Consider the following 15231-nt stretch of genomic DNA (forward strand, 5'->3'; position numbering starts at 1 on the left):
ATTTTATACACACACTCAAATACATACGTACACGCATATACATATTTACATTAGTCTCCTCCGTGCACCTGTATCTTATATGGTACTCATGGAATATGAACTTCTCAGAAAATTATCCAATCAGAGGGTTTCTGCTAATCTTCCATTCATCCATTTTGCAGAACTTTAGAAAAGAACTTTATTTGCAATTGAGTCCACAAAGTATATCAAAATTAACATACCCAGAACAGAACTCACTTGATTTTCCTGTTCACCTTTAAATAGCCCACATCTTGGCAAAGAGCACCCCAAACCTAGAAGTTATTTACAGTTCTTCCCCTTCTCCCATTCTCCCACCAAATCTAACAGCAAGTCCTATTCTCTCTTCCCGCTAAATCAGTCCACTCTCTGCGTCTCCTCAGAGACAGAGCCACTGTATCTCACATTTGAACTATAACCGCCTATTCAGTGGTCACCCAGGTTTCACTCTTAACCCTTGATAATCCACTTTCCACCCAAGAGATGAGATGATTATGTAAAATGTAAGCCAGATTCCACTACTTCTCTAACTGAAACCCTTCAGTGGCTTCCCGAGACCCCTGGAATGAAATCCGAACTCCTTGCTGTGACCTAGAAGGCCCCCATTACGCACCCGCCTGCCAGGCTCCATCCTCCCATTCCCAGTCTCCACGGTCCAGCAACGTTGGCTTCTCATGATTCTTTAGCTGTTCATGTTCACCGCAATTCTCTTCCCTGAGATCTTCAGAGGCTATCTCCCCATCTTTCAGTTTCAACTCAAACCCCAGCTCCTGGAGAGGCCTCTCCCACCAGCTCAGCTCAGGGAGCCTTCCCTGGTCACTGTCACACCAACATCTTTCCTCCTAGCTCTTATCCATCTGAGATGATCTTGTGGGTTTCTTTCTTTATTATATGCCTCCCTGGCCTCGATGTAACCCACAAGCACCATCAGAGCAGGAACTTTGTCTCATCTGCTGCTAGATCCCAAGATCTAGTAGCAGATCCCCAGATCTAGGGCTAGGAGGGAAGGCATTGATATGACGGTGACCAGGGAAGGCTGTTTGAGCTGAGCCGGTGGGAGAGGCCTCTCGGGAACTGGCATCTGGGCAGGAACAGCTAAAGAATCAAGAGAAGCCAATGTTGCTGGAGGGCCTAGAGCAACAGCTGGCACCCTATCGCTGTGACTTTAAAAAAGGGACTAATACGACTGAGCTTCTCAATGTCCTATTGTGTCTATCAAATCCAAGCAATCAGAGAATGCAGACTACCAGACCCTCTATCCCAGATCAAGCTCTTCTTTAGAATGGGAAAACATCAGGGGAAAAAATAACCGTAAACAGGCCATTAGGGACTAAGTTCAACACAGCCGCTCTCTTAGTTCATCTCATGGGTTAATTAACTTGGCTTTTCCATTGGTATCATGCAATCTGATGGTGAAAATGATGGCCCAGATGCAACGCAACATTATGAAGGGTAAAAGAGCTAGTGGATCGTAAGTGGAAAATGTTTTTAAAATTTCCTCAATTAAGGTTTTTTTCTTTTTATGTTTTTTGGTTGTTTGTTTTGGCCGTGCCCGTGGCATGCGGGATCTTAGTTCCCCAACCAGGGATCGAACCCATGCCCCCTGCAGTGGAAGCGCAGAGTCTTAACCACTGGACTGCCAGGGAAGTCTCTCTTTTTATGTTTTTATGAGGATCTTTATTGCTGGACATCAGGGTTTGCTATCCAAACTTTTAGGTAAGGGAATATTCCCTCAGTAGGACACCCTAACTGAATATGTGGAAATTCAACATAATTACAAAACACAAAGATCCAACTATAAAAGACCACCTGGAAAAAAGCGGGGACTACAGAGGCTGTGCATATGCTCTGAGTTGGGCGAACACTGACTGCTTCTACTAGGGAAGGAGGAGCTGTCATTCGTCCAACTCAACTTTTAAGTCATTGAACATGTTTAAAAACAATAAAAATGTACAAATTCATTGCAGAAACTTTAAAAATGCAGAAAGGATAAAAACTAAACCTACTTAAAGCCCTCTTATCTACAGTGTACTCATATCTACCCGGTGTCCAATCCTGAAATATTTTTGAAATGAGATCATATTACACTTATGTCTTCTACCTTAGTTTTATTATTTAAGAACCTATCAGGGTTATCCTACCTCATTAACATACGCTACATTTGAAAGGGCTGAATGTACATACTTTAACATTCCTTTTTGTTTATACCTGATGGATTTTTTTTCCATTAGATAGATTTTTAGATGGGGTATTACTGGACAAATGTGATATCTTCCTTTGCTCTGTGTGTGTTTGATTTTTATTCACAGTGCCAAATTTCTGTCCTTAAGAATTTATCTTCCTATCAGCAATAAAACTCAGGGCCAATTTTTGTCCATTCTCAACAAAGGATAAAGATTTTTCATCGTTATTAAATGTGCAGGTAAAGATGGTGTGTGTGTATCGCATTTTAATAGTATAAATTTCTTTTTAAATTTAACTGACCATTTGAAGTTTTCTTTTGTAAATTATGTTTTTATTTTGTAGTAAGGATATTTACCATTCTTTAGTTGATTTTTAAGAGCCTTTAATTAGTAAATCTACTGACCTTTGAACTGTACTATAAGTTACAAGTTTTTTTTCCATGTTAATTGTTGGCCTTTAATTTTATGAGTTTTTTAAAAACACAAAGTTAAAAAAATACACATGCTCAAATCTCAGGCTTGAAATCCTCTTACCTACAGCTTTACTCGTATTAACATATTAGCACGTTATCTACCTAGTTTCCAAACCTGCCTTAGAAAAATATTTTAAGTCATTGAAATCCAGCTTGGATTTCAATGGATTGGATTGAATTTCAGTTTGGAAATCCAGCTATTATTGAAGGGTAGAGATGGCACTGGAGTTGTGGGCATTCCCAGAAGAGTTATTTCCTCATTCTTGACTTCTATTGTTTTTGATGGAACGATTATTCTAGAAATCCAAACTGGGAATTATCGTATCTCTGGGGCTTAGTTTTCCCAGGTACCTAAGCCTGGTGTCAGCAAAGAAACCCACACCTCAGGAAACAACTCCTCCAATCAATTGTCACTACTGTCCATCTACTCCCAACAACAGCTCATGATCCTAGATTTATACACCCAACATCATCATGAAGCCCGTCGCTGTATTAAATACAATCTCATCACAGGAACCTGACTTCCTAGTTATTGTCACCAACAAAGACTTTCAGTAAGTTGCACATTGTAGCCACCTGCATCCCTAAGTCCTGCTGTCACTACTGCCCTAGAAATTCTGCTGATCCAAAAGGACGTCACATGAAACTTCTTTAACGGTTGTGTAGTGCACCCTCATCTTCACCCTGAAGTTCTGAAATTTGTTAGTTCCATGACCCAGCTGCTCACAGAGCTGAGCATGAGCATAAGGACTAAGGAAAAATATGGGAAGAGAGGATGGAGAGCGTCAACACTGTATTACAGTCACCATTACCTCAAGTAGAGCACTCTAGATTGGATGATGAACCTAAACAAGTACTTTAAGGCTTTCAAAGCAGCGAAACGCAATTCCGTCTTGCTGGAGTCATCTGCATTCGCCACGTAAAAGTTCAGTACCTTGGAGAGTTTCCTGGAAAGGACAAGAAGGAGAAAAATGTCAATGGGGCACAGTGGTACTCTGGGGTTTGGGGTATGCTATATAGAAGGGAACTTGGCCTCCTGGGGAAGTAGAAATCACAACTATAGTAATTATTTCTTCTAGAATATGCCCTGAACAGGGAAGTTAAGTCCTTCGTAGTTTAGTTTTCTCATTGCGGTCTAGGCTTGCAAGCTTCCCTTCTGCTTAGAAATAAGGGATGATTTCTTTCCCTTCGCAGGATTTTAAAAAATGATCAAGAAATCAAAGACTTGAAGGGACTCGAATCATGAGTATATTTTAATCTCTGGCATGCTATACAGACATGTTCAGGTGTTTCTGTAAGGGAGGGACTGTCTGCCAAAGGTAGTCAGTCACCTTAAAAGCAGTCTAATTCCCTCCAGTCTGCCCCAGCTGTTTGGAATCCATAAACTGGAGCCAGATGGAAACTCTACCGAGTGTGGAAAGAAGAGCAACCCATGGTTCTGAGCATCTGATCACACGAAACTGCTCTGGGACTTTTAGGTTGTTCTTTGTGTCGTTCCAGAGTCTCTGGACTAGGCGTTGTCGTAATCTTGGGCTATCTCACATTTTTGAGGGCACTGATATTTTGAACTTTCCTTCTGGGAATCTCTGAGTTTTCCTAATATTAAGAAAAATTCACAGGAATCATGTGGAATTGATCCATTCTTGCAAATAAACCCAGATTACCAGAAACACACCACCTGGAGCGCTGCATTTGGCTCTGTGTAATAAAGACCCAATGATAGGATTTCATCTCTTGTAGCCGCTGCCTACTTAGAAAGTGAGGCTATAGGGTGGAAAGAGCCCTGTCACTGGCGTATCTGCTGCTTCCCCCAACCCAGCGGGCATTACATCCATTGTGTTAATTGGGGATTATGCCACATGACACCTCTTCTAGGTCACTTATGTTTTATTACATGTCTGGACCTTTATGCAAATAAAACTGAGAACTTTCTTGTTTAGTTCAGAAAAAGCCATGAGGGATCAATGATCTCAATGACAGAGCAGGTCAGCAGCACTTGGCACGAGCTGGCATAAGCCACCGTCAGAAAGATCTTTGCCATCTCAACTCTGCTCCAGTCACTGTCACGCTGCTCTGCACAATAACCAGGATGCAAGGCGCGGGGTGACAGGCCACAGCCAACGGCATGATGAGCTGAGCACTGCAGGGCAAAGCTCAGAAGGAACATTAGTCAGGGGCTCATAAACCAAAGACAGAAAGAAGGCTGCACTTTGGGAAAGGTGGAGACCACTCCCTCTTACGTAAAAGAAAAAAAAATTAAATCTTCTCATAACCTCTAAGTAATAAATTCTACAAAGCACTTGCGGTGTACAGCTGAGGGAACGACCCTCAGTTCTATTACATGTCGTCCTGCTTCATCCTCTGTTTGATCCCAGCGGGGCTCATGCCGATTCCACTGACACCCGCCTCCGAAGATCCTGGATGGGGTCCCCTGTCCTGGACTGTGCTCCTAACAGCTTCAACGCCTCACCTAGAGATGCTCTGGATTCTTAAAGAAGTACAGCCTCATCTCTTCCGTAACTTCCCAGAAAGCAGGGCCTTGAATGTAATCCCTTTGCCATGGTTAGAATAGTTAGACGGTTCCCACTCTCCCCAGGGAAGCTTAGAACAAGGTTCTGCGCTTCGAGGCAGGGGTACTCAGCTCACGTCCCTCTGGTTTCTCAACAACCCGGTCCCAAGAGCACGAACCCGACAACCCAGCCACAAGCCCTGCCCGGACCTGGTACTTACACATAGGCCAGAGTGGCACTGAAGTGCTTGTAGATGTAGGTCTCCAGGACGGGATTGAAATGCTGGAACTTGATGTCGCCTATCAGTGAAATAATAAACACCTGCCAAAGGTGGAAAACATAAATAGTAGCACAGCACAACCCCCGGCATTCCGTCACAAGCTGGAGCTGAACATCTGGGGCTTGCTTTTCCTTCTTGATCGTTACGGTAGCATTCCCATGTGACTATTCCAGAGCTGAGGTCAAGTCTCGGGGTTTCTTTGTATTTAGCACAAACAGAGAGGGACCATGAAGTGTCAGGCACTGTGCTAAATGCTGTGAGGAAACCAGTATAAGCCAGCACCCCTAGCCTCGGAGAGCTGACTGCCTCAGAGAGAGGGCAGCGCCCAGGTAACCAAGTCGGGGAAGAAACTGGGATGAGAGGGGGAAGGGTGTGTGGAAGGGTTTCCCATGGGAATAGTAAACACGAACCCAAGGGTGCAGCTAATGAAATACTGCAGGGCATCCGTCTCCTCAGCGCAGTGTGGGTGCCCCCAATAACTGAAGTCACCAGACTTTTGAGTCTCAATTTTCCGCTCATGTTAACTCTTATCACTACCGGACACAGAATCTACTGATACAAATAACCGCTTTGCACCTAGCTGTGATAGAAGAGAGCAAAAGATGGGGCACCTTCCACACATGCCCGTTGCCAGCTGCTCTGTCCCACGGGAATCTATCTCCAGACCTTCTCCCATGGAGTCATTACCATAGACTCTCTTGCCCATAAACCTGGCCAGGTGCGATCGCAGCTGGGGGCATTTTTCTCTTTGTCTTACATCCTTAAGTGTCAACATCCTAAACTCTTCTTCAATCTACCAGTCTCTGCAAGTTGACGAATGACCTGAAGCTGCAATTTACCTTCCTCCTTCTTTGCTGCAACATTCAGGGAAAACTCTGCCCTGAACTTGAACCCCAACAATCAGAAAACGATGCTTAAGTTTGGATGTGTCAGCTTCCGCCACTCCACTGCCATCTCTGACCTTCCCAGAGTCCGATATCCCCTCTCCTTCTTTGGATTTCCGGTCTTGGAATGGGTTGCATGTTTTAGTACTTTGTGTGACAATTTGAATTGTCTGCTGGGTTGCGTACTGTACATAATGAGACCAAGACTCATCTCTGACTTGCAAATTCAGTCTCCCTTGCAAGAACGCACAAGGACGCGCATACACAACAAACCACAGTCGTCTTTGTTAACGGTATCTCCTGGTTTAGGACCAGACAATTTTAAAGCGAGTTAAAGGGATTCCTGATTTCAAACGTAATAAAACAGCTTGTTTTCCCTAATGAGAAAGAGAAAGCTTATCAAAAGGGAAGATCTAACAGGAAACAAAGCCATAAACGTCTTGACTATAAGTCAATTGTATCTAATGTTACTTGTGGGAATGTAGCCTCGAGAAATCATCAGAGAATTGTATACAAATACATATGCAGGGACCTATGCATCACAATTATTTATAATACTGAACTATCAAAAACCACACAGTTGTGAGAACAAACACTAGATAATATGTGTAACTGCTTACCAGTGCATCGAACACAAGGAAGTCATATGCTTCATCGTCTGACATTTCCATCATTATGTTAAAAAGTGCGTCTAGCGTATCTTGCAAAAACTGAAGATAAGAAAAAGAGAGAGGTTGTTTGGCTCCAGACTGAAGAAATTCGGGGCTAATTAGGTTTCAACAGAATAGGTTTAAAAATAGCATTTTCCTAAAAACTGGCACACTTGCTTCCCAATTTAGACAAGTTTTATGTTTACACTCATCGGTTTAATTTAAAATATTGAACTAAGGATGCAGTGGCTGTAGTCCTAACTGTGAATATATAAACATACCTTAACAATTTCTCCTCCATCCACCTCCATTAACTTCTTTAAGTTGTGTTTAATGTTCTGAGGGTTCGAACGCCAATTTAACAAGCCTAACAGGTCAACTAGGAGGAACAACCACAAACCATAAACGTTAGACACGGATTAGCAGAGCAACGCATACCATTTCAGGACACAGTGACAGAGCTCTCTAGAAAAGATCGTTGCTCCTAACGGTGGCTAATACCTTATGCAGCCTTTTAATTTACTGCCTCCTACCTAAATCAGAGAAAACCCTGGGGTCTTCTTTCCTTCTTCAGAGGAAAAAAACCAACCACAAGGGCTTCCCTGGTGGTGCAGTGGCTGGGAGTCCGCCTGCCAATGCAGGGGACACGGGTTCGTGTCCTGGTCTGGGAAGATCCCACATGCCGCGGAGCGGCTGGGCCCGTGAGCCATAGCCGCTGAGCCTGCGCGTCCGGAGCCTGTGCTCCGCAACAGGAGAGGCCACAGCAGTGAGAGGCCCGCATACGGCAAAAAAAAAAAAAAAAAAACCAAACAAAAACAAAAACCAACCACAAATGTACAAGAACATAAAATGATGCCCGAATAGAACTCACGTCTCTCATATAAGACATCACAGCCTTACCGACGAAACACTTAAATAACCTTCCTACCTTTAATTTGCTGCACTGCTTAATTTGTCCCTTGTCACTATGTGTGTCTCAGTGGATACAGAGGGGAAAATAAAAACTTATATATGTGCATTGATTCATTTAAATATCATACCCACGCTGTAGAGCAGATTTTATTTTTTTTTTTTACCTTAAAAGATTTTTTTTTATATTGGAGTATAGTTGATCTACAATGTTGTATTAGTTTCAGGTGTACAGCCAAGTGACTTAGTTATACCTATATAAACATGTATTCTTTTTCAGACTCTATTTCCCATATAGATTATTACAGAGTATTGAGTAGAGTTCCCTGTGCTATACAGTAGGTCTTTGTTGGTTATCTGTTTTATATATAGTAGTGTGTATATGTTAATCCCAACCTCCTAATTTATCCCTCCCCCTGACCTTCCCCCTTTGGTAACCATAGAGAAGATTTTTATTTGTTCCATTTTTGAGATGAGGAAACTGAGGTTTTGTGAAATTAAATTACTTGTCTTAGGTCACACAACTGCCAGGGAGTGGTATGAATGGAATTTAATGAGATTTATCTGATTCCCAAAAACCATGTCCTTGCTACTCTGTCATACTGCCCCTCCAGAGTTCTTCAAAGAAGTAAACAGATGAGCAGATCAGATGGTTTGCTATCTTGAAAAGAAGGCAGAACAGATGAATGGTCCTTAGCGTAAGTCTGGGACAAAAGTCTTGAGGTGTTTTTGGATCTAAAAATGCAGAATTTGGGATCTTTAAGTTCCTTCCAGCTTTAATGTATGTCTAGATACTAAAAGTGAAATAACAGGGAAACAAAGCAGGCAGATGGACTGTTACTTCTTTATCGTTTTGTTTAGTGCATCATTTTACTATTTACAGAGCATTAGCTAGTAAAAGTAGCAATATGTACTTTTTAATCAATGGATTTGTAGAAATATATATTTACAAGCAGCTGAAAATGTACTCTGTTCATTAGAACAGTCAATTTGCCTCACTTTTTGCGGCCCGCGTACCGCAAAAAAAAAAAAAAGTGGGGAAAAAAAAAACTAGACTACATTTCTGGATTACCAAGAATGACCACCTCTAACCATATTAAATACTATCTAAATGTTATCCAAAGTTGTCCCAATTTACATCACCGTCAGAAGTATGTAAGAATTGGGACTTCCCTGGCGGTCCAGTGGTTAGGACTCTGCGCTTCCACTGCAGGGAGCACAGGTTTGATCCTTGGTTGGGGAACTAAGATCCCACAAGCCTTGAGGCCAAAAAAAAAAAGTATATAAGAATTCACACTACTCTGAATGATAATCCCCAAATTTAGGGTAGTGATTACCTGTCGGAAAGGGTTAGGGACCATAACGTTTAAAAACGAAAAGAATGACAAAGAAAACCCCTAAGTTTTGGAGTTACAAATATCTGTTTTCGGACCCAAGTCCACCACTTACGAGTTTCGGCAAAATATTTCACCACCTCAGCTCGGCGCTCTGATCAGTAAACTGAGGTTAATAACGACAACACTGGTGTCTTCCCGTGCTAGGCTGTCGGTGGGTAAAATGAGATGTCTGTGAATGGCCTGGCACAGGTCCACACCTGCAGAGACTCGACTCCTCTCTTCCTCTCCTCTATCCTCACCTTCCATATGGGCCCAGCAACAAAATGATCCCATATACATCAGTCTGTTCTAGTTTTGAAATAATTCATAAAATAACGAAGGTGCCTACAGGCTCTGTTTGTAACAAAGTCCAGTGGCTTTTAACTTTGGAGTCTGAATAGCCCTCCAAAGGCTAAGGAGAAACGCCTTTGGTCATGGCCTCCGAGTGAAAGGAGAACAGCTACCCTCCTCTTGATCAACAAATGCCCTCATAGAGTTGATGATTTATTCATGTTCCTCAGCTTCTTCTTTCTCAGAAGAAACTGAATTGAAACTGAAAGCAAACACACTTATTATCTGTCACTGGGAATGCCCCATTTTCTCTGATGCCCACGATGTCACCTCATCTTCCCCAAATCTGTCCCCTCTTCCTACCCCCATCCAGGTTGACAGTAGGTCACCCCGCTCTGGTTTAGGTGAGTTTGCTTCTTTAAGTCTTCTTTGGGACAGGATATTCTTGGAGACTTTTTTTAAAAAGTATGTTGAGTGTTTTTGAGATCTAAACACTAGGAAGGGGATGACAACAAATGGAAGAGGACAGTTCTACCCGATGGAAGTTTCTGTGATGATGGGAATGTTGTAACCTGTGCTGTCCAGTAGGAAAGTCACCAGACACAGAAAACCACTGAGCACTCGAAATGGGGCGAATGCGACCAAGGAACTGCAGTCATACCTTCACTTGACTTTAATTAATTTAAATTTCGCAAGCTACATAAGGCGCGGGACAGCACAGGTTTGGAACATTTAGAAGATGTGTGATGTTGGTATCAGCGCATCAGGTTGAGTACTGCTACCTGTCAATAAGCTTCCTAAAGTTTTGCCTGGGAGATAATAAACAATGTAACAATATGGTTATCTCTAACCATTATCTCTACTAAGTTAATTTTACAAACTTTTATTACTTGTTTTCTTCAAACCTAGTCTCTAGGAAGGATAATCTACTAGATGTTTGGTAAACGCTGTCTCTTTCGAATATCCCTTTAGAGCCCCAAAAGTACATCGATGCTTTCTCTCATCTACCATCAGAGCTAAAAAAAAAAAAAAAAACTTTGACATTTCCTAGTTAAAAATTTGGAAAACACCAGAAAGAATAAAGAAAATAAGAACTATCATCCAAACTTTTAATTATTTTTAGCCTTTTGCTGTGTACATATAATAATGATGATGATGACAACAGCTAATACTCGTGTAGTGTTTACAATGTGCTACACGTTGCTGCTTTGCTTCTACTTATTTTAATTTACTTCGTCCTTCGAAATAAATACTATCATTACTCCCATTTTAAAACTGAGGAAGCCAAGTCACAGAGAGATCAAGTGACTTGCCCAAGATGAACCAGCTGGTAAGTGGCAGGGCTGGGATCTGAACCCAGGCAGTAAGCTCCAAATTATCCTCATATATTTAAACAAAACCGGGATTATACTCTACATAGTGTTAACATTTTCCCATGTCTTTGACTGTTTTGAAATACATTTCACAGCTGCATATATTTTATCATTTAATAACCTTATATACTTGAACCTGACCCCAACTCTTGGACATTTAGACTCTTTGCACTGTTCCCCTATCATGAATCACAGGGAAACATCCTCATATATAAATCTTTGTGCACATCTCCCATTGTCTAGTTAGGTTCAATTTCTAGGAGTCACAGTACTGGGTCAAAGGGTCTGAATACATTTAAGATCTTTGGGGCTTCCCTGGTGGCGCAGTGGTTGAGAGTCTGCCTGCCGATGCAGGGGACACGAGTTCGTGCCCCGGTCCGGGAAGATCCCACACGCCGTGGAGCGGCTGGGCCCGTGAGCCACGGCTGCTGAGCCTGCGCGTCCAGAGCCTGTGCTCCGCAACGGGAGAGGCCACAACAGTGAGAGGCCCGCGTACCGCAAAAAAAAAAAAAAAAAAAAAAAAAAAAAAATCTTTGATACACCTTGTAAATCATCTCCCATAAACATTATACTACTTAACCCCGTATCGGCAGTTTATTTATGTTTACTTTCTCCCTAACAAGGGTTATATCATTGATACCGTTTTCTCGTGGCTTCCATAAAGCTCAGAATGCCTTCTGGCTTAACTTTGTGTTTTTTTTGTTTGTTTGTTTGTTTTACTAATTTATAGACTTTATTATTTTTTTGAGCAGTTTTAGGTTCACAGAAAAATTAAGCCCAAAGTACAGAGAGTTACCCTATACCCCTTCAAGGCTCCAGGGTTTCCCCTATTGTTAACATCCTGCATTACTGTGGTACCTTTGTTACACATGATGAATCAACACTGATAAAGATTATTAACTGAAGTCCATCGTTTAAGTTAGGGTTCGCTCTGTGCAGTATGCTGTGGCTTTTGACACATGTATAACGACGTGCATCCACGTACCCATCAGGGTATCATTTAGTAAACAGTTTTACTGCCCTAAAAATCCCCCGTGCTCTGCCTACTCAGCCCTCCTTCTCTCCCCGAGCCCTTTGTAACCACGGATCTTTTCACGTTTCCATAGTTTTGTCTTTTCTCTGGCTTAATTTTTGGTGCCTGCTTTTACTTTCCCATGTGTAACAGCGCTGAACCTCACTCTGTTGAGTCTAATCAGTGGTCCAAGTTGAAATACTATCCATATTCTGTACGCAACCAAGATTCATCAAAATAAACAATACTGACCCGTTCTAAAGATCAAGCACATGCTATGTGATCCTTGAGTGGACCTTGTATCTCAGCTGTCTTGTCTACCTTATCACTTCCCTAAGGCAGAGCCCCCAAATCTTCTCAGAGGTCCAAGGGACTGATCCTCCACATAGCACAGGGGACAAAGAATTTCTAAAGCAAGTCCCCGAAGCAGCTATTTCCTGGATCACTACATTCAGCAGGACTCCTTACAAATGACATAGGTTAAAAGAATAAGAAGCTGTTATTGGCTATCAAATGTCATGATATACACAAGAGAAGTGAAAATTGCTATCAGATTTCGTGAGGGGACAAAATGAAGCCGCATTTGAACTCTTCAGCTGATGTTATGGAAAATCTGACTGCTTGGGGAAAAAAATTGAGAAAGAGGAATCTATATGGGGGACAGACGGAATGCTAACAGGAAACCCTCCCTGCTCTTTGCCATACCTGCTTGGACAGGAGACTGATGTTCCTCTGCCAGTATCCTACCCTTACTACCAACACTTCTTGTTATATACATCATACAGAGCACAGTATTAGAGTTCTTTGCTGCCTTGAAGGAAGGAAACGTAAGACTTTCGAAATTCACAGCCTCTGTTAATGAATACATTTATAGATTTTACCCTATTTAAAAACCATCAAAATGCTTTTCATTCTAGTGGAAAGATAGACAAAGAAGCCTCAGGAAGAGCTTTAGCTATCTAATCCGTCCTACCCAGAAAACATCACGTGAAGAGCAGAGAGAAGAATCCAGATAGCCCAGGACCCTACCTCAGAAGACACAGCCCCACAGCGTCCAGTCCCCTGAGTCTAACAAAGAAGCCTAGGAGGACCAAAGAGAAAACTCATTCTGGTGTCACCGAGGTCAGCACACCTACCATTCTGAGTGAGCTTTGTGGAGCAGATGAGGGTGGCGATCTGAAAGCTATCTTTCGTGCTATCCTTGTTTGGCGTAAAGTTGCCTGGGGTTTTGGATGCCTGGAGCTCCTTTTCTTCCATCTCCACTTTGGTTCCAGGCAGGGTCAGGTAGAATTTAGCATCTTCCATTTTCTTGTTGTCACCCTGCAAAGGAAGCATGTTAGGGACACCAAGTGGTGGACAAAATCTCGTATGTGCAAATAAAATAGTATCTATCATGAGCGCAGTGTATTTTATCAAATTAGATCCCTTCCAACTCCGAGATACTGGGATACTGTCCCAGAGTTTGAGTCCAGAAATAATTTCAACATTGAATGAAAACAGAATAAGTTATGAACGAGAAGTCAACATTCTAGTCTCTGCTATAAGTAAATACATAAAGAATAAGGTTGGATTTCACTTTCTTGAACATGTAAATGGTCACAATGATACTTCACTGGGTCCTTTGAGAAGAAATAGCTTGCCATGGCTTCCAACACTATTTTTGAGCTCAGGAGCTGCTAAGGGCAATACACATCAAGTGGACTCATCTCAAAAAAGCTACCAACCGTGTGAAAAGCCTCCTGGATACTGTTGGACAAATGAGATCTTCCCAACATCTGCTTTCTGCTCTAAAATCTCAGTGGAAGCGATAGCTCTGCAGCAGTTAGAGGGAAGAATAAGGACACAGCTGATAGGAGAGGAAAGGAGGCCACAGAACGGAGAAGTGGTGCCTGGCTCGCGCTGATATGAAAACCACATCCTACCACATCCACCACACTCTAACCCAGCCCAACAGTGCAACTATCAGCGCTCCACACAGGCTGATGCAAAGAGCAGAAGAACAGCCCTTGACTGTTCACCTCCACGGACGCCATTTGCACAACAGGGAGGGACCATCACTTAAAAGACTAAAGGGATGGGAGACCATGCAGCTGGTGTGACCACAGTCCTCCGGGGTTCTAGACTTGAAGGGGCAAACATGTACAGCCCGAGAGACGTTTCTGATATTTGTACACGTAAGTCTGAAAGGAGCTTGCAGAACCAATTTCAGGGGGAGTAACTATGTCCTTAGTCACTTTCTAAGGCTCCTTCTTTAGCACCACCTTATAAAGCACCAGATCATGCCTCCCGTCCTGCAGGGTGGTGCCGTCCGGGTTCATCAGCTTCACGAAGGCCACCCCGAAGGCTCGTTCCGATTTATCTCTGGCTGAAAAGACAGGAATACGTGTCTGAGCAGGGCAGGGAGATACCAGGGGCTGACGGCTATGAGAGCTGACGGCACATTTTGCTCTGGGGTGTGGTGTTCAATCGTGCTATAACCAACACAGTTGAGCGAGCCCCAATAAGCCATACGTACTGTCCACGTCACAGACCCCTTGAAGGAAACAGTTCCCTGACTGAAATCTTCTGGTGCCCCCAAGTATGCTCCTTTTCCTCTATTTGTGAATGAATGACATCAGTATCGACTCGGTCACCCAGATCAGAACTGTGGGTGTTGACGCTGACCCCACCCCCGTGCCAGCTCGGCGTCCTGAGCGCCTCTGGAGGCTGTGCCTTTTCTCTCCATCCCTGCTGTTCCCACCTGAGGCCAGGCCACCCTCACCTCTTCCCTGTATTCCCACAAGATCTTCATAACAGATCTCTCTGTCTCCAGCTCTTCTCCACCCTTTGGGGATCTCCAAAATCAAATCTAACCAAGTCAACTGCCCTGCTCCAAACCTTCCCATGACCTACCTCGCTACTGCTGTTCTAAGACAGACTCCGTAAGTATTTTGTTTATTATCTTCCAAGGTTTGTGATGCCATCTAAGATCTCTGTTCCTCTCTTCTTTCCAAGATAGTAGCCCTGGTGCCAGGAGAAGCGGATATGTGTGTCCGGTGGCATTTGGGGGAGGAGGGGCCAGCCTCCTGAGGAAGCCAAGGGCCTCTCTCCTGGTCTTCAGGTGTTAGCCTCTGAGCTCACCATGTCCCCTGCTTCAGTGTCTACGGCTGGGGTGACTCATGGCCTGTTCTCAGCACAGGCACACCTCTGAGGTCTGCTGTGACTCGTGTTACCCAGATTGGCTGAGCACAGGATCATACTACAGTTTGTTCATCTGTTCTCCTGTTGACGGC

General features: G+C 43.2%; 1 protein-coding gene across 15 annotated transcripts in view; it reads right to left on the bottom strand.

Moving 5' to 3' along the window:
* DOCK5 (dedicator of cytokinesis 5) overlaps positions 1-15231 on the bottom strand; it is a 240180-nt gene that overhangs the window by 95047 nt on the left and 129902 nt on the right. For all 15 annotated transcript variants that reach the window (XR_012332393.1, XR_012332391.1, XR_012332389.1 and 12 more), the window contains 6 exons: positions 14221-14324; positions 13096-13279; positions 7280-7377; positions 6969-7058; positions 5405-5505; positions 3487-3621 (listed from right to left, as the gene is read on the bottom strand). Coding sequence is in view for 8 of the 15 variants with exons in the window: in XM_033857644.2 (XP_033713535.1) it covers positions 3487-3621; positions 5405-5505; positions 6969-7058; positions 7280-7377; positions 13096-13279; positions 14221-14324 (712 nt within the window). In the remaining 7 variants the exon portion in view is untranslated. The remainder of the gene's footprint in view (positions 1-3486; positions 3622-5404; positions 5506-6968; positions 7059-7279; positions 7378-13095; positions 13280-14220; positions 14325-15231) is intronic.

The sequence above is a fragment of the Tursiops truncatus genome, chromosome 6, assembly GCF_011762595.2.
Source record: "Tursiops truncatus isolate mTurTru1 chromosome 6, mTurTru1.mat.Y, whole genome shotgun sequence".
NCBI classification, from domain to species: Eukaryota; Metazoa; Chordata; class Mammalia; order Artiodactyla; family Delphinidae; genus Tursiops; species Tursiops truncatus.